The 24,919-nt window shown below is 39.6% G+C and overlaps 1 protein-coding gene across 2 annotated transcripts in view; it reads left to right on the top strand.

The window, feature by feature from the left end:
- Nucleotides 1-7,801, top strand: part of dhx15 (DEAH (Asp-Glu-Ala-His) box helicase 15) — a 103,552-nt gene extending 95,751 nt beyond the window's left edge. For both annotated transcript variants that reach the window (XM_043693906.2, XM_043693916.2), the window contains exons 12-14: nt 372-562; nt 3,063-3,232; nt 7,132-7,801. In XM_043693906.2, coding sequence (XP_043549841.1) covers nt 372-562; nt 3,063-3,232; nt 7,132-7,249 — 479 coding nt within the window. In that variant the 3' untranslated portion in view covers nt 7,250-7,801. The remainder of the gene's footprint in view (nt 1-371; nt 563-3,062; nt 3,233-7,131) is intronic.
- Nucleotides 7,802-24,919: the final 17,118 nt, after the last annotated feature.

Raw genomic sequence — 24,919 nt, 5'->3', positions numbered from 1 at the left:
GTTTTATGGTTTGCATTCAGTCATTCATCGCTGTGACTGAATGAATAGGTGATCTGCCTGTGGTAGTTACACTTTTATGAAACCTGACATTAGGGAAAAGAACTTGAAAACACCTAGAGTGAGTTCTTGTGATTTTTCCCTTGTGCCAGTGGCAAAGTACTTTCCCTCCATTTGGCACTTCCTCACAACAGAATGAATTGTTTTCAAGGCACCAGTTTGCTTTGGGTACTTGCAAATTAATGACGTGAATGGGCGCATTGCATTAAAAGGGCTATTTTTATGCTGCAGTGGCTTTTTGATTGCTTTATAAAGCCAGAATTTAATTGCAGTTTTTATATTAACCATGATACACTCTTTTTTTTTATTTTTAGACCATGAATCGGTTCAATGGTGCTATGACAACTTCATTAACTACAGATCCTTGATGTCTGCTGACAATGTACGTCAACAATTATCACGAATCATGGACAGGTTCAATCTGCCTCGGAGGAGTACAGAATTCACAAGTCGAGATTATTACATAAATATTAGAAAGGCACTGGTTTCTGGTTACTTCATGCAGGTATAGTGAAAATGATTGCTGTTCCTAATTTTTGCGAAATATAGTACAATTCAACATATGGAGTCTGTATTGTTCATTTAAAACATTAAATCTCTGGCTGTAGAATGGAGCGTAGTGCTACATATGTTAGTTGTTTATTTGCACAGTGGTTGAAGCAAACTGTTAATGGGAACAAATTTTTCTTTTGAAACAAAAAAAGCACTTCAGGAGGAAATTGTGATGAAAGAAGATGAAGCAGGAAGATTAAAATGAAAGAATGGAGAATATTGGCAAAGGAGCTGAAGTGTCTCTCTAATGGAATGAAATTTAAAATAAAAATTGCCATAGAAGTTGCATATTAAGAGGAGATCAGAGTGAGGAGCTTGAGACTTGCCAAATACTGAGACTAGCAAGTATAAAATTCTTTGACCGTTATCTGTTGGAGAGTACTGGCTGGATGAAAACCAGTTCAACATCAGATGCAGCAGTCTACTCTTGTGTTACTAAGAGTTGTTACTTTCAGAAGACAAACCGCCTGAAAGTATAAAGTAGTGTGCAGAAACTTATTTTGTGGATTTGGGATTATCATTTTGTACTGAACTTAAAACTTCAGTGTAGGTATTAGATCTCTCACTGATCTTATCATACTAAGTCCCTCTAAGCTATTCCACAGTTCAAATAGATAATGACTGATTAATGCATTCAATTCAATTGGATGGGGTTATTTATACTTCTATAATCTAGACTTGTGTGGCAATGCTTTTATAACATTTTATATTTTGGAATTGGAAGAGAACTTATCAGTAGTCCTAGTTTGATCATGACTACTTGATTAATTCAGAATTAGAGTGCAATAAATGGAAAAATTTGTTGGCTTATATTTTTACAATCAAAACAAATTAGGACTTTTTGTTGCTCTGAGCCAGGTGAAATTTAAGCTGTTGATGTAGTTGTGAGGGTCCGTATGTAGGTCTCCATTTTGAAATATACTATCAACCTTTCTTCGTGCAGGGTTTTTTTCCATTCTTTTTTTCCATTATAGGTTCATTTGAAACTTCTCTTTCTTTGAAGCTTTACTATTGACCTTCATATAGCTTGATAACAAGGGATTCACTAATAAAACATGTGGATTTTTGCATTGAAAAGTAATGTGCTATTATTACTAAATGAGTATTTGGAGATCCTTTCTAGGATGGGTCAACAGTATAAGGCCCAACCGCATGTGGGTGAAGTAAGTGACCATCTAGGAATAAACCGGTGGCTAGAGAGGTGGTCAGACACCCCTCTCCATTATTTTGCTGTCCTTCTCTCCTCCAGTGTATCCTCTGTTTTACAGATCATGATTACCAATCCATTTACAAAGGATTCCTTCATTCAAAGAAATTTTGTGCAGATTTGAAAGGAGTTATCAGTTACCTAATCAAAAGTTTGTGCTCTGATATTGCCTCTCTTTTACCATATCTAAGAACTTGATGAGTGAGCAGGTTAAATTGGGTCTGATATAATCACAAGAAGCTCCTGTCTGGCAAAAATTGCTTTACTTCAATATAATTAAAAACGTTATTTGCCCTTCAGTAGAAATGGAAACTGCCAAGTTTGCACAGGATTATTGAATTGTTAAAGATTATGTTTATTATATATCTGTCGTTTTTAATTGCTTTTCTCGGTGTGTTGTGGGTGTGCTGAAACACAAGTGAAAGGCACATGTTAGAATGAATGATAGGAGCAAATTGAGTAGTAGATGGCATCAATTTTTTTAAAAACCTACCATCAGAATTAAAAAGCATGGCAATAGATGTAAGTTATTCAAAAAGCTGTGACTCATGCATCTCGGAAGGACGGGAAATATTGATAATTCAGCAGGACTCTGTGGCTTGACAGTGATGTAACAAGGTCCTTGTAGGGTCAGAAATATGTTGTGGTGTAAGTGGGACACTTGGCAGATAAGTGGAAAGTAATTTTTGTGAATGTCTGAATTGTTTAGTTTTTGTCAAGCTATTTGAATATTTTGTAAGAACTGCACTCTTCGTGCTTCAGTAAGTTATAAAACATTTCTCATATTGAAAGGTCATAAGATTTTCTGTAAGTTCCATAGTTTTTCATATGAAAGAGAAAGATTTAACTTGATAAAGTTACATATGATCAAATTAAGACAATAATATGCACTAAAGAATAAATGCTATTCACACTGGAAGCTTCAGTGCTACACAAAAAATGCAGGATAACTTGTTTGTTTGCTTTATTGACATGCTCTTAATACATCCTAAGATGTTTGGCTTGTACCATTCATTTTATACCTTGCAAGGATTAGTACATATCCCAGAGAATGTTCCAAGTTATTTTATTTTGCCCAATTAGTTTAATTGTTGTTTCAATTTATAACTTAATTTTAACCATTGTATAAAAATAAATGCACAAAAAGATTTTTTTTCCCTTCTGTTTCCATCCTGCCTACCCCTTCCCCAGATTTTTACCAGTATTCTGTGTCATGAGTAATGACTATTTTCTGTCTTTGTTTTAGGTGGCTCATTTGGAACGCACAGGCCACTATTTGACTGTGAAAGATAACCAGGTTGTGCAGCTTCATCCTTCTACTGTCCTGGACCACAAACCTGAGTGGGTGCTCTACAATGAATTTGTACTTACCACTAAAAATTACATCCGCACCTGTACAGATATCAAACCTGAATGGTAAGGTTCAGCAATACAGATTTTGTATTTCTGCATTTTATTTTGTTGAAAGCTGCCTGTAGCCTTATTAGTTAATATTGGATGCCAAAATTAAAACTTAAATTATGGCAATGAACTTGCTGAACAAAGAGACCTTGGAGTGCAGGTGCATAGCTCCTTGAAAGTGGAGTTGCAGGTAGATAAGATAGTGAAGAAGGCATTTGGTGTGCTTTCCTTTATTGGTCAGAGTATTGAGTACAGGAGTTGGGAGGTCATGTTGCGGCTGTACAGGACATTGGTTAGGCCACTGTTGGAATATTGTGTGCAGTTCTGGTCTCCTTCTTATCGGAAAGATGTTGTGAAACTTGAAAAGGTTCAGAAAAGATTTACAAGGATGTTGCCAAGGTTGGAGGATTTGAGCTCTAGGGAGAGATTGAATAGGCTAAGGCTGTTTTCCCTGGAGCATCGGAGGCTGAGGGGTAACCTTATAGAGGAGAAAGTGAGGTCTGCAGATGCTGGAGATCAGAGCTGGAAATGTGTTGCTGGAAAAGCGCAGCAGGTCAGACAGCATCCAGGGAACAGGAGAATCGACGTTTCGGGCATAAGTTCCTGAAGAAGGGCTTATGCCCGAAACGTCGATTCTCCTGTTCCCTGGATGCTGTCTGACCTGCTGCGCTTTTCCAGCAACACATTTCCAGCGGTAACCTTATAGAGGCTTATAAAATCATGAGGGGCATGAATAGGATAAATAGAGTTTTTTTTCCCTGGGGTCGGGGAGTCTAGAAGTAGAGGGCATAGGTTTAGGGTGAGAGGGGAAAGATATAAAAGAGACCTAAGAGGCAACTTTTTTCGTGTAGAGGGTGGTATGTCTACAGAATGAGCTGCCAGAGGAAGTGGTGGAGGCTAGTACAATTGTAACATTTTAAAAGGCATCTGGATGGGTATATGATTAGGAAAGGTTTGGAGGGATATGGAACGGGTTCTGGCAGGTGGGACTAGATTGGGTTGGGATATCTGGTCGGCATGAACGAGTTGGACCGAAGGGTCTGTTTCCGTGCTGTACTCTACATAAAATAGCTCCAAACCCAGGCTTGAATGTAATTACTTACCTTGACCAAATAATAATTGTTGACCTCTACCTTTTACATCAGTGGTTTCACCTAGACCAAAAAAACGTCAACAGCAGATTTTTAATATGACAGAAGAGTTAAATGATAAACCATCAAGAGTCATTGCTTTGGTCATGCTGATGCAGGCTTGCTTCAAGTGTTTTATACTTACTGTTTCACCAAGTCAATGGAAAAGTTAAAAAGTGGGGAAAATTATATAAGTGAAGCTTTTATAATGCTCAAACCTATGATTACCATTGCTGGCGCATCTTCCTAATGGTCATTAAAACTATCCACTTGTGATACTTAGTTACTACTAAATAGCTATAATTGGGCTGAAGACAGTGTGATCAATCACATTTAAATGACTGAGACTGTGTAATTTATAGTGTTTTAATGTTGAATTTGCTTGGATCTGTAGTTGTGGCTGAATGTCAATGAAATTGCAGAAATCAGTAGATGTAAGTTGCATATGGTGATCTAGGTTTTTCTGTGCTTCACTGGGTTGTTCTATAGGCTTCCTTGGGTAAGAAAACCTTGCGGTTAAAAATAAATCTATGTCGTCATCCTGTTTAAAAATGCAGTAGAAAAAACCTGACTTTGGACTATTTACAAATGCGATGCTCTAAGAACCTAGTAAAATCTTGCTTTGGGAAATTATGTCAAGGATAATGTTTAGTCAGCAGTAATATCCAGGCTTCTGATTCATAAGCACAGAAAGTTAATTACCACAGTCTTGTACTTCAGATAGAAGTTGCTCTTGTAGAAAGAACTTCAGTAGATAGGGTTGAAGGATATAATAGTAAGCTGTAGATAAGAAATAGAAAGGAAAAGAACAGCTGCCAAGACTGGAAAAAAAGTGATAACATAGTCTGAACTGAAAAGGTTATAGGAAGTAATAATAAAATACCCTTTAAAAATAAAGCAGGAAAGATAAATAAAAACATGTAAGGGACCTGAATAGCAATTTATGCATTGTTTCTCCTCACATGTTTTGCTGTTGATAGTATTCCAGCCATGAAGAGAGTGAAAACAAAAATGTAGGAACAGGAGTTTGCCATTTAGCCACTTAAACCTGTTTTGCCTTTCAGTGATATCTTGTTTGTCATTGGTCGTATCAGACTAGAATTCCAGGCCATATGATTTTTTTGAAACTACTTTGAATTGAAAATCTGTTGCAAATATCCATCTTCAATCTTGCCTCCACCTTCGATTCTGCCCGCCGACTAGTCCATGGATTATTTTGTTAAGAGGATTGTGGACTGTCTGTTTAGTGGCTGCTGCTATTCCCATCCCTTTCCAGAGCCACTAGGACACATTTTGCCAAGCTCATCCCCTGCCCTTGTCCTCAACTTGTTTCTTTCTCTAACTTATCTCTGTCATTCCCTCTGATCTCATTTTTTCCACAGGGCTTGCCTCCAGTTTTCTTGATCCTATTTCTACTAAATGCCCTTCCAGTAGGGGACACAATGACATTTTTTTTCCCTGAGTACTACTTTTTGGTTTTCAGGAGCTCCACTTTCAGTCTCATCAGCTCATTTATTACATGACACAATCTTAGTAACGTTAGCTTCTGTATCTGTGCTAACACATGGGTTATTTCAACTCCCAACAGAAATAGAACCAGAAGAATTCGGCACAGTGGTTAGCACTGCTGTCTCTCAGTGCCAAGGACCTTTATGCAACTGTGTGGAGTTTGCACATTCTCCCTGTGTCTGCGTGGGTTTCCTCAGAATGCTCTGGTTTCCTCCTATAGTCCAAAGATGTACGGGTTAGGTGGAATGGACATGCTTTATTGCCCATAGTGTCCAGGAATGTGCAGGCTAGGTGGCTTAGCCATGGGGAATGCAGAGTTACAGGGATAGTGTGGGGGATGGGTCATTCTTCAGAAGTTGATGTGGACTAGATAGACTAAATGGCCTGCATTTGCACTGTAGGAATTCTATGAAAATATTCAATAATGGTCAACTTTCTGTTGCATTTAAAGTCCAGAGGTTAGAAGAGAGTGCAGACTGCCTAGGCATCACAGATTTAAATTGCTACAAGACGATGAAAATGAGTTTTTATTTTCTAAATAACCAAAGCAGATGTCGCACTAAAACTGACACACTAAAAGCCATCGCCTAAATGCTCCTCTCAGATTGGTATATTTGCAGTTAACTGGTTTCCACTGCATCTTCAAAGGAATCTGTTAACAAGGTAGCTGCCACCCTTTTGTTGTGTCTCCAATCCTTGTTTCAGATTCAAGTTTAACAGTTAATCATGTTCACTGCATCAGCATTGACTGCAGTGTTCCTATGTAGTAGCTCCTGAATATCGCAGGCAATTCGTTATCTCTAGCAATTTCAAGTTTCCCTGCTTTTGTTGCCTCAGTGTTCATTTGTTAACAGATTTAAAACTGTTCTCTCTCCTTCGTAGCCTCTATGTCCATCTTTTTATGCAGCCTTCCTCTCTGTCCAACCACTTCCTCTTTCTTCGCTGCCTCATTCCCTTGTAGCTTCTTTACTCCTGCACTCCAGCCCTTATTTTCCCTCATGGGCAGTCATAGCTGAAAACCATTCTGTGGTGTCCTTTATTGAATCCAGTGTTGCAGAATTCTCACCAGCTGTTTTCCTCCAGTGTTTTATTATTACAATTGTGCTGTGTTTATTTTTGATTTCATGTGTGTCAATTCAAGTATTCTGTCATGACTGTACTGTACCTATCTAGGGAGTGCACAAGTTGCAAATATCAGAATTCAAGCTGTCAGCTGATTGTCTTGCGTCTGATCGGTAAATGTTCAGAGATAACAAAATCTGTCCTTTTTAACAGGTTAGTGAAAATTGCTCCTCAATACTATGAAATGGGCAACTTTCCCCAGTGCGAAGCCAAAAGACAACTGGAACGTATAATTGGCAAACTTCAGTCCAAGGAATATTCTCAATACTGAAGTAATTCTCAAGTAGGAAAGCAGACCAATGCAGATTTCATATTGAAGAAATATGGACTTCAGATTCTGCCCATTATAACAAATTTAATTTGTCTATTAAGGAAAACCTATGGATGTTTTCTTCAAAAGGCTGGACAATTCCTCACTTTATTTTTTAAAAAACCTTGTTTATGACAGGTTGTGTAACACTGTGTTGAGCAACATAGTATGTTGCTGGTGTTATGTGGCTTTTTTATTGTTATGTTGACTTTTGTCACAAACCCTGTTGGGTTTTAAGGGGTTGGGGTGGGCAAAGGTTTCAGAATAATGCTGTAACTGTTAATTTTTAAAGAGTTTCATCATTATTGCAATCCTATCTGAATTTCTTGTAGTCATTCAGAGTTGGCAATTAAAGTATGTATTTCTCAACCACATACTGCATGATCCTGCCCATGTTGACATTCTTACTAGAAAGTTGTAGAGATTCAAAGAACTTGGAAAATTTATATGTAGGCACCTCTGAATTTTCCCAACACCAATTTTTGACTTAAATAAAGGTATAGTGACAAGTTACGTTATGTGTATATGGTGTCTTATTGAAAAATGAGGTAGTTTGAAATAAATTTTAATCATTGATTCCCTATATATTTCAGGTAAGCCAAGCAATTGTTTTAGAAATTGCATAAATGGCACTTGACCTTAAGTGATTTTATTCTTGCTCAGTACATGTAACTTCTGTTATCTGTCCTCTGTTACAGCATTATTGTATGGTAATTTTTCCATTGGCATCTGGCCCATTTCAGTATTTTTTATTCATTTGGGCGATGTGGGCGTCGCTAGCTGGCCAGCATTTATTGTCTGTCCCTAGTTGCCTTTGAGAACGTAGTGGTGAGCTGCCTTCTTGAACCGCTGCAGTCCATCTGCTGTGGGTGGATCCACAATGCTATTAAGGAGGGAATTCCAGGATTTTGACCTAGCAACAGTGAAGGATATATTTCCAAGTCAGGATGGTGAGTGCCTTGGAAGGGAACTTGAAGACGATGGCATCCCCATATATCCTTACCTGGTCTGGCCTATTTGTAACTCCATTCCCATAGCAATATGGTTCACTGTGAATTGCCCTCTGAGCACTTGGAGAAGAGCAATAAATACTAGCATGCCTACCCACTTTCTGTGAAAAAAATAGTACAAAAGAGGCAGGTTTATTCCTGACAATATTCTGTTTTGAGGCCAGTCTGCTGATCACTTCAACTTCACGTATATTTTATTAACTTATGCTGAGTTTGGCCTTTTTTGATCTTTGTCAACTATGGGAGGTGCAGTCAGTTCATATAGCTGATGTTTGATATCATCTTGGAGATGTATATTTGTGAAAGAAAGCCAATATGTTTTGAGAGACCAAAATGATAAAGATTTTTGTGTGGGGCAGCCAAGATTTTGAAGAGCTTTTAGCATTTGGAAAAGTTGAAACAATTTCCTTCCATTTTGCTGCTTCCTCCATGTATGAGACAATAGTAAAGGGCAGAATTCACATTTCACTCAGCAGTTAAAATCATAAGAATGAGGTGTTTGAGGTTCTTAGTTTTAATATAGAACAGAAAGAAACCATATGTCCCATTATGGACGTGGAATCCAGAGAGAACGAAAGTTAGACAGGCAGAGGGATAGTAAGTCTTTTTGAATTAGGGTCTAATATTTGCAATCCATCATTCTTCAACTATATCTGAGTTAGTGAAAAATTGTGGTCAAAGCTTTTTCCATCTCCCCATTTGCTTTCCTCAGCAACCTGAGAAACATCCTACCTGGAACGTTTGGCTTGTTAGACAACCTGTTTGGTGCATGGTTTCTCTTTATTTTATCGTATTCTGTATCTCTACTCCCTCCTTGTGTGAAGAATGATGCAAAATACTGTCATGCCTCTGCCTCTCTGCAGACTTATCCAAATTACCTTTTCCCTCAAAAGGAATACAACAGCAAATGTTAGTAAAATACTGTACGCAGAATGTTTCCCATTCAGAATGTGCTGGAGGAAATGTTTTCTTTCTGGTGAATCTTTCCAACTGTAAATGTTATCTGTTAAATTGAAGTGGTGGACCTCCTGAGCAGAAAATATGAAAAAGAAATGAGACTAAGGTAAGTGATATACATTGTTTAGTGCTAGCAACTAGGCCAGTTCTGAAATTGGAACAATTGTTTTCCTATAATTGGAACAGTTATACTAATAAACAGCTTGGATGAAACATAAGCTTTATTTATTGAAACACTGATATGCTTTGGTATAAATCAAAAATGGTTGTTGACATCAGTATTCTGACTATAGATTTGTTGTTTATTTGTTCTGTTACTGATTGATTAAATACCCATTCCAACTTAAGGAACTTCAGAAGCTGATTACCTTTTACTCTGAACACTGCTAGCAATGTTTAAAAGCAAATACACACACTTAGAGTATTTAATTTTGTTCTGCAAATATTGTTTTAAATTTTAAATGTTCTCTTTCTGGTCCTTGCTGGGAGAGTCCTGACCGTTCTGTAGCATGTAGCCCAAATACCCATGTGTAAGCTTTAATTGAGAATGATGGAAAGCTGTTCAGCTGCTGAGGGTATATAGCTATGTCTGATTCTGTCTTTTGTCTGATGTTCATCCAGAGTCTGTGAAAGAATAAAAAAAAACAATCAGCAAGCCACCTGAACCTTTCTGAGCTGGGACCTTATACCTCGCAGCCCCTGCTTCTTGATTATTGTGGGTTCCAACCAACTAACTTAAACTTCTGAGAAAAATAGGACATGTATCCCCCACTTTTCGAACGTTCGCTTTAAGCAATTTTGCTTTTACGAAAGACCTACGTTAATACATGATTTCCTGAATCCGAAGAGGATTTTCACTTTTACGAAAAACCTTGATACTTTTTCCCATATAAATCATGCACCTTCACTTTATGCAATTTCCAGCTTACAAAACGTTTCCTGGGAACGCTCTACTTTCAAATAACGGGGATTATCTGTAATAAGATGTGTCCTGAAACTTGATGTAATGAAGTTTTCACATTTTTCATGAAACAGTAATTTATTTCCCGAATTTACTTTTAAAATTTTTTTAAAATGTGAAAGTTTGCTGTAAACCTTAGTTTTCACTTGAGATTTAATTTTTTTCAGCATTTTCAGCTGCACATGGTGATAGAACGTTGTGCCTATAGCTCTTGCTTTCAACTTCAAGAGACAAATTATAATTATCACTCGTGACAATTATATTTTACTTACGTCTGATTTCTTTTTAGCCCCACCGCACAACTGTCATTTCTGGACTATGTTTGCTCCCTGACTCTAATTAAATTCCTGGTATTTGCACCTCAAACACTTACTGTTTCAATTTTATACAGTTCTTTTCCATCTTGTGGGAATTTGTCATAATATAAATAAGGCAACATGCACCACACTTCGGACCCTGAAGCTTTAATGCAGACCTCCTCCTTTAACTGTTGAGTATAAAGTAGGCCATAACAGCCAGCTGTGCTTCCCTGGCCTTGTATCTTTCATATAACTTGCGTGTCTGTATACTTTAATTCTGAATGACATAGTCAATTATGTCGAAAAAACTATGTCCAAATTTCAACAGGAATATTTTATCTACTTACCTCCGTCCCCTCCCATTTGCAGTTAATTCTAATTCTTATTTTGAAATAAATCAGGAATTTTCTTAACTAAATATTTGAATGATATACCTATTATTTCATCTACGAGATCTTTCCAACACAGTAATTTGTGTTCTATAGACTATTTGTTCAGCTACCATTACTGGATTCAATATATATTCAGTGATATTTTCATTTTTTAAAAATCACTTGATTAAGTTTTTAGCAGTATGTGGAAATAGTTTCCTGTAAGTCATAGAATTGTAGAATGGTGATAGCATAGATAGAAACCTTTCAGCTCATCTGTCTCTACTAGATTTCAGCAAGCATAACTCATCCAGGCCCACTCCCCTGTTCTAATGCTGCACAGTTATCCTCTTGAGATATTTGTTTAATTTCCTTGTGAAAGTTGTGATTGAATCAGTCTCCGATTCTGACCTGGGCTCTAGGCTGATCTAGACCCTCCTATACTGTATCATTGAAGCTGGGCATGGCTTCGAGGAGACATGCCTTGTATTTCAATGGGGCACTTTTTGCTTTCCGCACTGATTTCTCATCATTAGACTGCCCCACAGACCCGTTTCTTGCTTCATTAATTCTTGCATAACTACCTTTTTTACCATTTGCTGTCATCCCTTTGTTATCTCTACTACCTATAACCGTCCTATAACAGAACTGCAGTTTATTTCCTCCTTTTCCCCCGCTTTCTTTCGGCCATGAAAATGCTACATGTCTAAGGAAGTGTCACTCGCCTTTAGCATTAATTTTCTGTCGCCATCGATTGAATAAGAACAGCTACACATATCCCATTTCCCTTCTCAGATACTTTCATGCAAGGAAGGTGGAAAAAGGGATCTGAGTGTAAGACTTATTTGAGTGTCATACCCTCCCATCAATAAAAGAATACATACTACTACTGCCTCAGTTCAGTAAAATAGATAACAGCCATTCATTTCTTAGCGTAATGTCGTAACCAGTCAGCGTTAAAATGTTAATGGCCTGGCTGCTGGCTGTCGGATCAAATATTACTGGATACGTTCTCCATGCCAATGCCCCTACCAATGGGGGCAACTGATTGGTGCACTCATGCAACATAGTGTTGGTTTTCTCTCATTTGTATTCTTGTGAAATATCCTGATTAGTGCAGAGTGAAAAACCTTTGACAAAATGTGACTTTCTTCAGCAATATTAAATAAGATTAACTGTTTAAACACTAATGCTCTGTAGTCTTTGTGTTTTGGGGATGAGCGTTCCACTGGTAAGGCCAGCATAGAGCATCCATCCCCACTGCTCTTGAGAAGGTAATGGAGAGCTGCTGATGTACTTGGGAATAAGCACGTCCTCTGAGCTGTTGAGAAGGAAGTACAGGTCGCTCTGCTATAATGTTCATTTCGTTAATGTGAATTTGCTGTAACGCGATTGACAATTTGACACTTTCAAAAGCACAAACTTATAAAATGTGTTGGCTGTAACATGATTACATCATTCTTTAAGCACTGTTTCTAAAGCGCAATTTTTCTATAACATGGAGTTACCCAAGAACGCAACCATCGAGTTTTCAAAGAACTACCTGTACCATGATTTTGATCTGATGACATTAAAGGAACAGCTTTAGCCACAGTCTTTATGTGGATCCAGTTGAATTTCTCATTGAAGGTGATCCCAGGATATTAGTGGTTTCAGTGCTAATGTTTAATGTCCAGAGGAGAAAGTTAGACTGTTTTGAAGATGATCATTGATGATAAGTTTGCATAAATGCCAATCAGCCCAAGCCTGAATTTTAGTGACCTTTTGCTTCATTAGCAAATGGATTGCTTCATTATCTGACGAGTTTTGAATGGTGCTGAAAAATGCAGTCATCAGTGACCTTCCTTCAGACCTTATGATGGAATGAGGATCATTTTTTTAAAAAGTGGAAGATCATTGGGCTTAAGATACTATGCTGAGGAAATTGATTTCTAATCACTAGAACAATTTTCCTTTGCTCAATATGCTTGACCCATAGAGTGTTTCACTCCTGATTCTTATTGACTGACTTCAATCTTGCTGACTCTTTTAACACTGCTCAGCTAATTGTTCATTTGATGTTGAGTGCTCTCACTCATGTCTCCCTCATGTCTCCCTTTGGACCTTAGCTGTATTTTCCTCATTTTGACCAATGATGCAAGACAGGCAGGAGTCTGGAAGAACACAGCAAACCAGGCAGCACCAGGAGATGGAGGAGTTGATGTTTTGGGTGTAACCCTCCTTCAGGCTAGGTGCAAGCTGGCAGTCGAATAGCAGGGCTGCATGTGAGCTCTTGCACAGGGCCTACGTGCTCTCATCTGCTTTCCTTTCTTGTTTTACTTTTGCTTCTCTTTTGCTTTATTTTCCTTTCTTCAATGAGGGGTTGGTCGGCAGCACTGGCGTGGGAGCAGGCTACAGGGGGAGTGGTGGCTGTGGCTTCTCCTGACAATAGGAGGCAACGAGTGCTTTCTCCTGCTGTTTGGGGCCGGTGGCAGTCAGTTCATTCTCCCAGCGGTTAGGACCGGTGGCAGCGAGTTCGTTGTCCTGGCATTTGAGGTCAATGGCAGCAAAGCACCTCCAGTCATCAGGGATGGCAATGGCAGTGGCAGCAGATTCTTCAAGATGGTGGCATCAACAAGGCCACGTCTGCAGCCATAGTGGGACACGTGGCTTGGCAGTGAGACCAGGGTGAGTGTGGGTTCAGCGGTAAAGAGATGGAGCCTAATGTAAGGCAACTCCCACGTTGGTGAGTCCGGTGCATGCGGCAATGGTGGAGGTCTCCCTTGATGCGAGGTACCAGCATGCACTGGGTCGGAAAGACTGATGTTTTGAACTTGTTACTACTTCATTTTATCTAATTTATTGCTATGACCTACAATGCTGAACTATTCTTTTCGATTTTATTTTGTTTCCTAAGATCTTGATCTTAAGTATCTATACCTAGGTTCCTTTATACCTGAGATGGTGCTGCTATGTGGTGACTGTAAACTTTTCATTTGAATACATATGACAATAAAGCTAGTTCGATAATAAGGTCTTGAGCCAAATGATCTTGTTGGAACTCAAACACCATATTGTTGAGCAGGTTATTGTTGACCAACTCCTACATGACAGCAATGATTCTCTTCACCTTGATGTTTGAGAGTGGACTGAGGCTTTGGCTGGATTGGGATAACACATACCCAGCGGTCAGGCAGCATCAGAGGAGCAGGAAAATTGACATTTCGGGCAAAAGCCCTTCCTGATGAAGGGCTTTTACCCGAAACATTAATTTTCCTGCCCCTCGTTGCTGCCTGACATGCTGTGCTTTTCCAGCACCACTCTAATCTAGACTCTGATCTCCAGCATCTGCAGTTCTTACTTTTGCCTATAACACATCCCTGGGCAATCTTTTCACTTAAAAGTTTCATCTGTTTTCTAGCTGTATTGGAACCACGAAGGACACAATTTGTTGTGGAGTGCATATCAATTTGGTAGTTACAAGCTCAATACTGTCCATGCTTCCTTTCCATACCAGGTTAATTTATTTCTCTGAATATGATATTTTGAGTTGCCCTGATAGGAGTTGAATATAAATAACAATATTTCATTAGCCCAGAAACCAGGATAATTCTGGCACCAAATAATTTTGAAAAGCTCTCTGAATTCTTGGGAGTGATCCACTTGATTGTCTTCGCTTTGAATATGAATTTGCAAATTAACAAATATTTTGCTTATATAGGGAAAACAATATTAACAAGATTAACACAAGGTTTTTCTAACCTAGATTACATCACATAATACTTATGGTCTGTTGATTGTGAAACATAAGAACCCTTGGGCTTGTCTATTAATAGATGTGTTTTTTTTTTCTCCCTGCAGGACGTATTTAAGGGATTTGCATTTATGAAAGTAGTCTAGAAAGCTTTTTGCTTTTACTCATGACATGAGATTGAATTAAAACTTGTTTCCACCTCTATTAATCATGATTGGAGCTATAATTCATGTTGTCGTCCTTCCAAATTAAACATCTACCTTCACAATGGGCTTAATTTAGCCAATATTCTAAGTGTACAGTATCAAAATATAATCAGATTTGAAAACTCAAACTTATGAACAAAGGCTAATTATTAACTAAAGTCAGCCATTCAGAAAAAATTTTCTACTCTAATTTTTTAAAAATTTCACCTCTGTACCAATCTGCAAATCCTTAAAAAATGTTTTAATTACTTTGAAACTGTGCCCCTTGCCCTACTGTTTGGATTTACTTTTTCCATAACATTTCTAATCTTAGAATATTCTACAAAGTATCCTCACTGATTCACTGCCAATATTGTGGCTTTGCTCAAGAAAGGTTGTAGGCTAATCCTGGTGATGGCAGATCAGTTGGTTTAACTTCTGTAATGGAGAAACTTTTGGAAACAATTATTCAGAGTAGAATCAGTAGTGGTATGGACAAGAAGAAGTTAGTTAGGAGGGGTCAGCATGACTTTCTAAGGGGGAAGTCACGTGTAACTAACTTGAAGTTTTTTGAAGAGTTAATGGACAGGATTAATGAAGGTAGTGCCTATTCTGTGACAGGACATGTGATATGATATCTCACAACAGACTTGAGGAAAGTTGTAAGCCATGATATAGGAGAGGCAGTAACAACATGGATACAAAATTAGCTGAGTAATGGTCAACAGACAGTTTTTAGGCTCGAAGTTGTTTTGTAGTGGAGTTCCCTAGGTGTCAATGTTGGGACCCTTGATTTTTGTGATATATATTAATGATCTGGGTCTTAGTGGCGAGGGGATGCTAAACTTGGAAAAATTGTAAACAGAAGAGGATGGTGTAAAATCCAAAAGAACCTCTGATTACATTTTAATACTTAGCAGTTGGGCTTAATTTAGCCAATATTCTAAGGTGCTAGAGTGGGTGGATAGGTGGCGGATGAGGTTCAATTGCAGGGAAGTATGAGGTGATGCACTTTTGTCAGAAGAACACTGGAAGATGGTATAAAATAGGGGGTACAATTCTAAAGGAGTGCAGGGGCAAAGGAACCTATGTATATGTGCACAGCAAGTGAAGGTGTAGTACTGGTAATTTATTGTTATGTATTTAAGTTACCAGAAGTCAGCGCCATTTTTTATTTAAAAAGATTTTTAATTTTTACAAAGTTATGAGAAGTACAAAAGTTAGTATAACAATCTTATACAAAAACATTTAACAATAAACTACCTATTACTCTATAAAACAAACCAACTATTAAGAAGGTATGGAATAATCTTTCCATGTTACAACTTGACAAATAGTTGAACTTAGCAAATCAGGTTAAATTAGCTTACCTTATACTAAACTAACCTAACTTAGGTCAAGTCAAACAAGATTGGATCAACTTAAATCGAGTCATATTAAATTAAGTTACACTACCTGGTGCATCCCCGCCAAAGCTCCCATCCACAGGACCGTTAGTTATTTTACCTGTATTTAGTCAAGCTTCTTCCTGCCTCCCCTCCCCCCAACCCCAGGGCCCCTGGACCACCCAATCCAGCCCTCATGACCATATAAAGGCCCTGCTCAATATGATTGTCCATCTCTATGTAATTTAGTAAGGGCCACCACATCTTATAGAATAGTTCCGTTTTCTGGTGCATTGCATTCGTAAGAAAATGGAGAGGAACATGCTCCATCACTAGTCTACGCCACCTTATAAGACCTGGCAGGGGGATTCTGAGGTCTAGTTCATTAACATGTTCTTCCTTGCACAATACGTAAGTATTTTAAATAATGTCTTCCCGTGCTCATCTAATGAAGGCAGATTCGGCAGTCCCAAACAAAGGGATACCAGATCCACCCTAACTCCAATTCCCAGAATCTCCTCCACCTCATTCGCTATGGCACCCCAGTACCTACAGATCTTATGACACAGCCACAGACAATGTGTGAGGGTGCTGGTGCTTATTTTACATTTAGAGCACCCTGGAGATGCTCCTTTATTGAATTTTGCTAATCGCTCCAAGGCCATATGGGCTCTGGAGAATCTTCAATTGCAGAGCCTGCACTTTTATTGCATATTGGGATCTTCACATTCTCCCATATGTCCTCCCATGTTTCAGATGAAATATCTACCCCTAGTTCCTGACTCTAGACTCCATAAGAGTCTTTCCATTATCCTCTAAGGTGCCCCCTCTACTGACCAAGAGTGTCTACGCAACGGACCATATTCCTCTCCATGTCAGACATGTCGGACTGAGTTAAAATGGTCCTTCTCTGTATGTTATCCCTAATCTGAAAATAACAGACGAGGTCCCTACTGGGTAGCCCATATTGGTGACTTAACTGGTCATAAGACATCAAGACCTCTTCCCCAAATAGGTCTCCCAAACAGGAGACTCCCTTGTCCTCCCATGCTTTAAAGCCAGAATCCATTGACCCCGGCTTGAATCCTGTGGCTCCAATCAAAGGTGTAAACAATGAGGTCTATGCAGGTTACCCTCGCCCTGCTGTATCATCCTCCATGCTTTAACCGTGTTTATAATAATCAGACTTCCACAGTGCTCAATAACAAATTTCATCTTATCCATAAACAGCAGATTGAGGAGGAAATATGTTGTCTGGGATGCCTCAATGTCGAGCCATATTGACCTTGGGTCCTTCCATACCCAGTCACTCTCATAGGACAAAAAGGCACTTACTTGGTATCGCTTAAAATCTGGGAGATTATTCCCTCCTCCACCACCACCATACTCTCTGGGAGTTGCAACGTCGTGAACCTAATTAGACGGCATCGACAATGCCAAATAAAGGATCCAAGCCAACCATTGAGTCTCCGCAGCACTTGTCTGGGCAATAGCAACAGGAGCATTTTCATGATGTATAGTAGCCGATGAGGAACATTCATTTTGATCAGGGCTATCTGGTCTAACCATGATATTTGCAACCCCTCCCAACATTGAAGATCTTGTTTTATCCTTTCAAATAATTGCATAAAGTGAGCTCTTTACAGCTGGTGGGACAGCGGGGCTAATAAAAATACCCAAATAAAGCAAACCTTTTTGTGACAACTGGAAAGGGAATTGTGTTCCATCCTGCAGATCAGGCACCCCTGCAAGCCCCCCACGGGCATGGCAGAAAAGTGCAGACTTTTCTGGGTTAGCCAGAAAGAGAAGAACATCATCAGCATGAGTATTTTTGTGCTCTCCCATTCCTACTTTTGGGGCAACTATTTCACAGCGCTTCTGAATAACCTCCGCCAGCGGTTCAATTGCTAAAGTGAATAGCAGCGGTGAGAGAGAACACCCTTGTCTCTCTCAATGCTAAAGTTATCTGATTTTATACCGTTATTCAGGACTGCTACCATAAGTTTGTTATACAGTTCTGTCACCCACTTAGCGAAAGCTCTCCCTCCCTACCCCACACACAATCGCCCCCGCTGCCTCCAAGGCCAAAACGTTCCAGGACACCAAAACGATACAGCCACTCCACCTGGTCAAACACCTTTTCCACATCCAAGGAAACCACCAAGCCTAGAATTGACCCCTGCTGACCTACCTGTACTATATTCAACACACTCTTGATATTATTGGAGGAGTTATGACCCTTAATAAAGCCCGTCTGGTCTCCCTTTCTGATAGTATGCAATACCTTCTCCAATCTCAAAGCTAGCGTTTTAGACAAGATTTACGTTCAGCAGCGAGAGAGGTCTATACGAGGGACTGTCTTCAGGGTCTTTCCCTCTCTAGCATAAGGGAGATATTGGCTCCCTAAGAGAGGGTGAAAGGCAGTCCTGACTGTATGAGTGATTGTATATACCCAATATTGGCTCAGGCAACATGTTTATAAACTCCTTGTAGAACTCACTCTGAAACCCATCTCGGCCAGGTGCTTTGCCACTTTGGAGCAGCCTTACTGCCTCTTGTATCTCTTGCATTGTTAAGGGTACATTCAAAAGAGAGGCTTGCTCTGCATTTATACCTGGGAGGTCTATATTCTCAAAAGAGGGTTCCATCCTTGCTACTCCATCCTTACAGCCCTCCGACCGGTATAGCTCTGTGTAAAATTTTTTAAATGTCATATTAATCTTTTTGTACTCATGAGTGATAGTACCAGTTCCATCCCTAATGGAGACAATGGACCACAGGGCACTTTTCCTGGCCAAATATGCCAGGTATTTACCTAGCTGATCCCCATATTCAAATAACCTTTTGCTTTGCAAAGGGAACCTGTCTCTTCGTCGGCTGGGTAAGTACTGAATTCAGAGCAACCCAGAGAGCTGTGACCCACTGTAATTTAGTCACAGACGACCTGTCATAATATGCCAACTCGGCGGCCTTCAGCTGGGCCTCAAGCATACATTGTTGTTCTCCACTCTGCCTCTTCCTGGATGCTGAATATAAAATGATTAAACCTCTTAAATAAGCCTTGATGTTCTCCGAAAGCATTTATAGGTTACAGGCCGTATTCTGTAAATTTGCTATCCTTTAAAAGAAATGGATCCATGCACCAATGCCGTGTATCTATCCCACTAACTCTGATCTTAACATCTAAGTACACTACCGCGTGGTCCAAACTGGCTACGTTCCCAATCCTGCAGGATAACACCGAATCCAGACAGATTGGTGGAATAAAGAACATATCAATACTTGTGTGGTTTGGAGTAAAAGGTAAAATCCCTACCGTTAGGGTGGAGACACATTCACCAACCCCAACTCCCCACATAAACCCACCAACTGTCTGGATTGCGGGGAAATACCTGAAAGACCTTTTGGCATCCTATTCACCTCACAGTCCATGAGATGGTTAAAGTCTCCTCCTATAATCATACGACGCACCCAGGAGCCATCAGCTTGGAGAATGCATGAACTAAGAATTTAAGGGGGTGCGCCGCTGGACAATAGACGTTCAGGATGCCATATTCCTCCCCATGTATTAAGGCCTTAAGGATGATGAACCTCCCATGTCCGTCCCTAATTTGGTCTATTATCTGAAATGGGAGGTTCTTCTGTACTATTATGGCCACTCCTCTGCTTTTAGAATTAAACTAGGTAAAGAATACCCTACCAAACCCTCCCTGCTGTTATTTCAAATGTTCTTTGTCACTCAGATGTGTCTCTTATAGCAGGGCAATGTCAACTGTCTCCTTTCTGAGGTTTGAGAGCACCTTCTTCCCTTTGATCTGGGAATGACTCCCTTTTATAATCCAGGTGCACTAACTAAACAAACCACTAACCGTGACCGTGCAAAGTGGGCCACGGTCCCCTGAGGGGAAGAAGCTTACTCATGGTGCACCGGGTGGAAAAAACATAGGATTCATAGAATCTTAAAAACTACCACTACAAATACTACAAAAACTAACAAAAACTAAAAAAAAACCACTACTCCTAAATTAAACAAACAAACATACAAACAAATCACTAGAGATTTCCCCTCTCTAACCCATGGGGGGGTCTCATCCCCATCCATACAACTATCCTGGTTCCTTCCAACAAAAGCCGCACCCCAAACCCGAGCAGTACAGAGGCAAAGAAAACCTATTATTTACAAACGTGAAAAATTAAAAGTGGATGCCCAACCCATCTTCCATCCGTCAATCCCATTTATCTTTAATAAAAGAGATAACCACCCCACACCCAGAAAAAAAAACAAGGGAATAACAGGAATTAGCAAAAAAGAAAGGAAAAAAGCAAAAAGGAATGTTGCATCCGAGCAATGCCCAGCATATAAAACCAATGACCAAGAGAGCAAAGGATATACCGTTGTCCATCATTTTTCTAACCCAGACCATCTATTGTGAACAGTCTAGGAAATCCCTTGCTTTCTCTCCTGTCAAATTGTAAACAGGCCCTCCATGGCTGAAGCACAGTCCTACCGGGTTCCTCACAGAGTATTGGATATTCAAGTCTCTCAGTCTCTTCCTGACTTTGTCAAAAGATTTCCTCTTCTTAAGTACAGCCTGAGAGAAGTCCTGAAAAACCATAATTATCGACCCCTTGTACACTAGGGCCTGTGAGTCTTTTCCCAGCCTTCTGGAGGCTTCCATTATCATTTGCTCTTCCTTGTAATACTGGAGTCGCACTAAGACCGGGTGGGGGTGCTGATCTGACCCGGACCTGCACATCGCGATTTGGGGGGCCTGCTCCACACACACCTGGCCTAAATCGACTCCCAACCATAGAAACTGTGGGATCCACTGCTCCAAGAATTTGACCCTCACCTTCATGTTCCAGGAGCCCAACTAATTAAGTTTTTCCTTCGATCTCAATTCTCGAGGTCACTACCATGGTCCAGCAGGTCCCAAACCTGGCCTTCCAGCATTCGGCTCCTCCCCTGTGAATTCTCAACCATGGTCTCCGACGCTGCCACTGACTGGACCAAGAATATTGTCTCTGACAAAGCCGCCTCATTCCTGCTGATACTCCAGCCACCACCATAGCCATGAGACCAAACCAACTCTTGAGGACCATGCCCCATCTCAACTTCAGAAGTGGCGAAAGCAGTAAATAAAGCATACAGTGTTCTCAGCTTTGTTAATAGGGGCTTAGAGTGCAAGAACAAGGAAGTGATGTTGAACTTGTTCATGACATTTGTGAGACCTCAGCTGGAGTATTGCATACAGTTTGTGGGTAGCATCTCAGAGGAAAGATGTGAATGCAGAAGTGATTTGCTAGAATATTTCCAGATACAATATGAGAAACTTCCGCTGTGAAGATTGATTGAAGAAGTTGGGATTGTTCTCCATGAAGAGAAGAGCACTGTCAGGAGATTTGATAGAGGTTTTCAAAGTTATGCATGTGTTAGAGAGAGTAGATATAGTAAAGCTGTTTGCACTTACAAAAGAAGGAAGAGCAAGAGGTCAGAGATTTAAAGTGATGTGCAAACAAAGCAAGATTAATGTGAGAAAAAAAGCATGTATGCACAGTAAGTAGTTGGGCTATGGAATGCACTGCCTGAAAATGTGGTTGAGGCAGGTTCAGTTCAGGCATTCAAGAGGTCATTGGACTTTTTAGTTCTCAATGGTATGCAGGGATACAGGGAAAAGGCAGGAGATTAACAATAGATAGTCTAGGGCTGAATTGCCTCCCTCTGAGCTGTAATAATACTGTGATTAGAGTCATACAGCATGGAAACAGACCCTTCACTCCAACTCATCCATGCTAATCAGATATCCTAAATTAATTTAGCCTCATTTCCCTAGATTTGGCCAATATCCATCTAAATCTTTCCTATCCAGGTGTCTTTTAACTGTTGTAATTGTGTCGGCAACTACCACTTCCTCTGGCAGCTGTGTGTGAAGAAGTTGCCCCTCACGGTCACTTTTAAATCTTTCCCCTGTGACCATTAAAACTATGGCCTCTGGTTTTGGACTCCCATACCCTATGGAAAAGACCTTGGCTATTCACCTTATCTATGCACCTGATGATTTTATAAACCCCTATAAGGTCACTCCTCAACCTCCTATGCTACAGATAAAATAGTCACAGCCTATCCAGCCTCTCCTTATAACTTAAACCCTCCAGTCCCTGCAACATCATGGTAAATTTTTTTTGCACCCTTTTCAGTTTAATACTTTCTGAAAACTTTCGTAAGTTATTAGAGCTATGGGATTAAACTATGTAACTCGAGTGGAAGAAATAACATCAGTAAATTGGGTAAAAGGCCTCCCAAACTGCAGTTTCTATCATTCCGTTAGCAAAAACCCAGCACAGTAATAAGCTCCCCTCCCAAATCTTGCTCTGTGATATCTCATTTTCATATGGCTCAAGATGGAGCATCATTTTCCCTCTCACTAAGAAAAATGAAACTGATTGTTATGAATGAGGTAGTGAAAGGTACAAGAATGCTGAATAAATGCGTCAAATTCTGTTCAGTCATCTTCTCAATTAGATATTCATGGTATCAAATGTAGCTCATTAAAGAACTAAATTATATATTTTACAAACTGGCAGGAAATCATTCTGCAGGTAAGATTAAGGAATAGTTTGCAAAGGCAGATTGCCATTCATTTCATCTGAGACCACCATCAAAGTATTTGAGTTAGGAAATCTTCAACATTAACTTAATACCGCAGAATTTAATTATTTCCTCTAAAGCAACTTTTAGGATATAAAGCTACTATGATTGGTCACAATGTGGGGTTAGGTTAGAGTTGGAGGTAAGGGAGGGGAATTAAATGAAATTTCTAGCACCGTCAGATAGGCTCAGGCAGGAGAAAATGTCTTTTTAAAAATTTCATGGGATGATTAGTGTTGCTGGGCTAGCATTTATTGAGCATCCTTAATTGCCTTTGAGAAGGTGTAGTAAGCCATCTTCTGGAATGACAGCAATCTTCAAGGGTGTACATATTCTTGCTGTTAGGAAGGTTTTCAGGTTTTTGACCCAATGACCGGGAAAGAACCGCAGTATAGTTTGAAGTCAGGATAGTGATATTCCCAATCATCTGCCCCCCTTGTCCTGCTCAATACTCAAAGACACAGGTTTCAAAGGTGTTGTTGAAGAAGTACTGGTGCATTGTGGTAGTGCATCTTGCAAATGGTATACAATGTTGCAACTGGAGGCATTGATAGAGAGAGTGAATGTTGAATATGTTATGGGTGGTGACCATCAAGCGGGTTGCTTTGACCTGGATGGCATTGAGCTTCTTGAATGTTGTTGGAGCTGCACTCATCCAGGCTAGTCGGGTTATTCCACCTCAGTCCTGATTTGTGCCTAGTTGATGGTGAACATAGGCTTAGGAAGCCAGGAGGTGAGTAATTTGCTGTAAAATTCCAAGTCTCTGATCTGCTCTTATGGCCATTGTATTTACAGTGGTAAATACAGCAAGTCCTATTCAGTTTCTAATTAATGGTAACTCCCAGGCTGTTGATAGTGGGGTTTCAGTGACAGAATAGCACTGAATGTTAAAATCATTATTTAGATTCTCTCTTGTTGGGAATGGTCACACTTGGCAATGGTATAGCATAAATCTTATTTGCCACATTTCAGCCCAAGCCTGAACGTTATCCAGTGTTTTTTGCATAAGGACACAGACTACTCTAGTATCAGAGGAATTGTGAATGTTGCTGAACATGATGTTATAATCAGTGAACATTCCTAGTTCTGACCTTAGGATGCACAAAGGCCATTGTTGAAATAGCTGAAGATGACTTGTGGGATATGGGTTTTGTCGGCTGGATCAATATTTATTGCCTGTCTTGAATTTGCCCTTGAGAAAGTGGGTGTGAGCTGCCTTCTTAAATTGCTGTGGTCCGTGTGATGTAGACCCACAATGCTGTTAGGGAGGGAATTCCAAGATTTTGACCCAATAACAGTGAAGGAACAGCAATATATTTCCACGTCAGGATGGTGAGTGGATTAAAGGGAACTTGTAAGTTGTAATGTTCCCATATATCTGTTGACCTTATGCTAGATAAAAGTGGTCATGTATTTGAAAGGTGCTGCCTAAGGATCCTGCACCTAGGTTTTCAGTTTGAGGAATTTCTGTGGTGATAACCTACAACTAAAATGATTACCCTCCAACAACCACAAACAAGATTGACTCTAATCAGTGCAGAGCTTCCCCCTAATTCCCATTGACATCAGCTTTTCTAGGGCTCCTTGATGCAATACTTGATAAAAGACTGACTTCATATAAAATGAAGTCACTCTCACCTCCCTTCTGAGTTCAGCTCTTTAGTTCATGTTAGATCACTGCTATTGTGAGGTAAGGAGCCCAAACTGAGTAAGTGCAACTTGACAGCACTAACAATGACAATTTCCATCAATTTTACTGGTTATTGAAATTAGATTGATGGATCAGAAATTAGTCTAAATAAAAACAGAAAGTGCAGAAGAAGTTCAACGCATTTAGCAGTATTTGTGGAGAGAGCAGTATTGTGGACTGCCCCAAATCAATCCATGTTTGATTTTTGCCTGTGTCTGTCTGCATGTGTATAGGCTTTTGAAGAACGAATTAGAGTCTCAACTAATAGAATCATATGTGATAATCAATAACTTTCCTTTCCCTTTGGTTAGTATCAATTTATTTGTAATAAATATTATTGTATGTTAATTCTAGAATCAGATAGTCTTTTCTGTTAACAAGTCCATCAGAT

This window comes from Chiloscyllium plagiosum, unplaced genomic scaffold (genome assembly GCF_037043375.1).
Source record: "Chiloscyllium plagiosum isolate Xiang-an unplaced genomic scaffold, Cpla_swu_hap1 HiC_scaffold_1, whole genome shotgun sequence".
Classification (NCBI taxonomy): domain Eukaryota; kingdom Metazoa; phylum Chordata; class Chondrichthyes; order Orectolobiformes; family Hemiscylliidae; genus Chiloscyllium; species Chiloscyllium plagiosum.
Note: the sequence above shows the minus strand (reverse complement) of the source record. Positions and strands in the feature narration are given on the sequence as shown.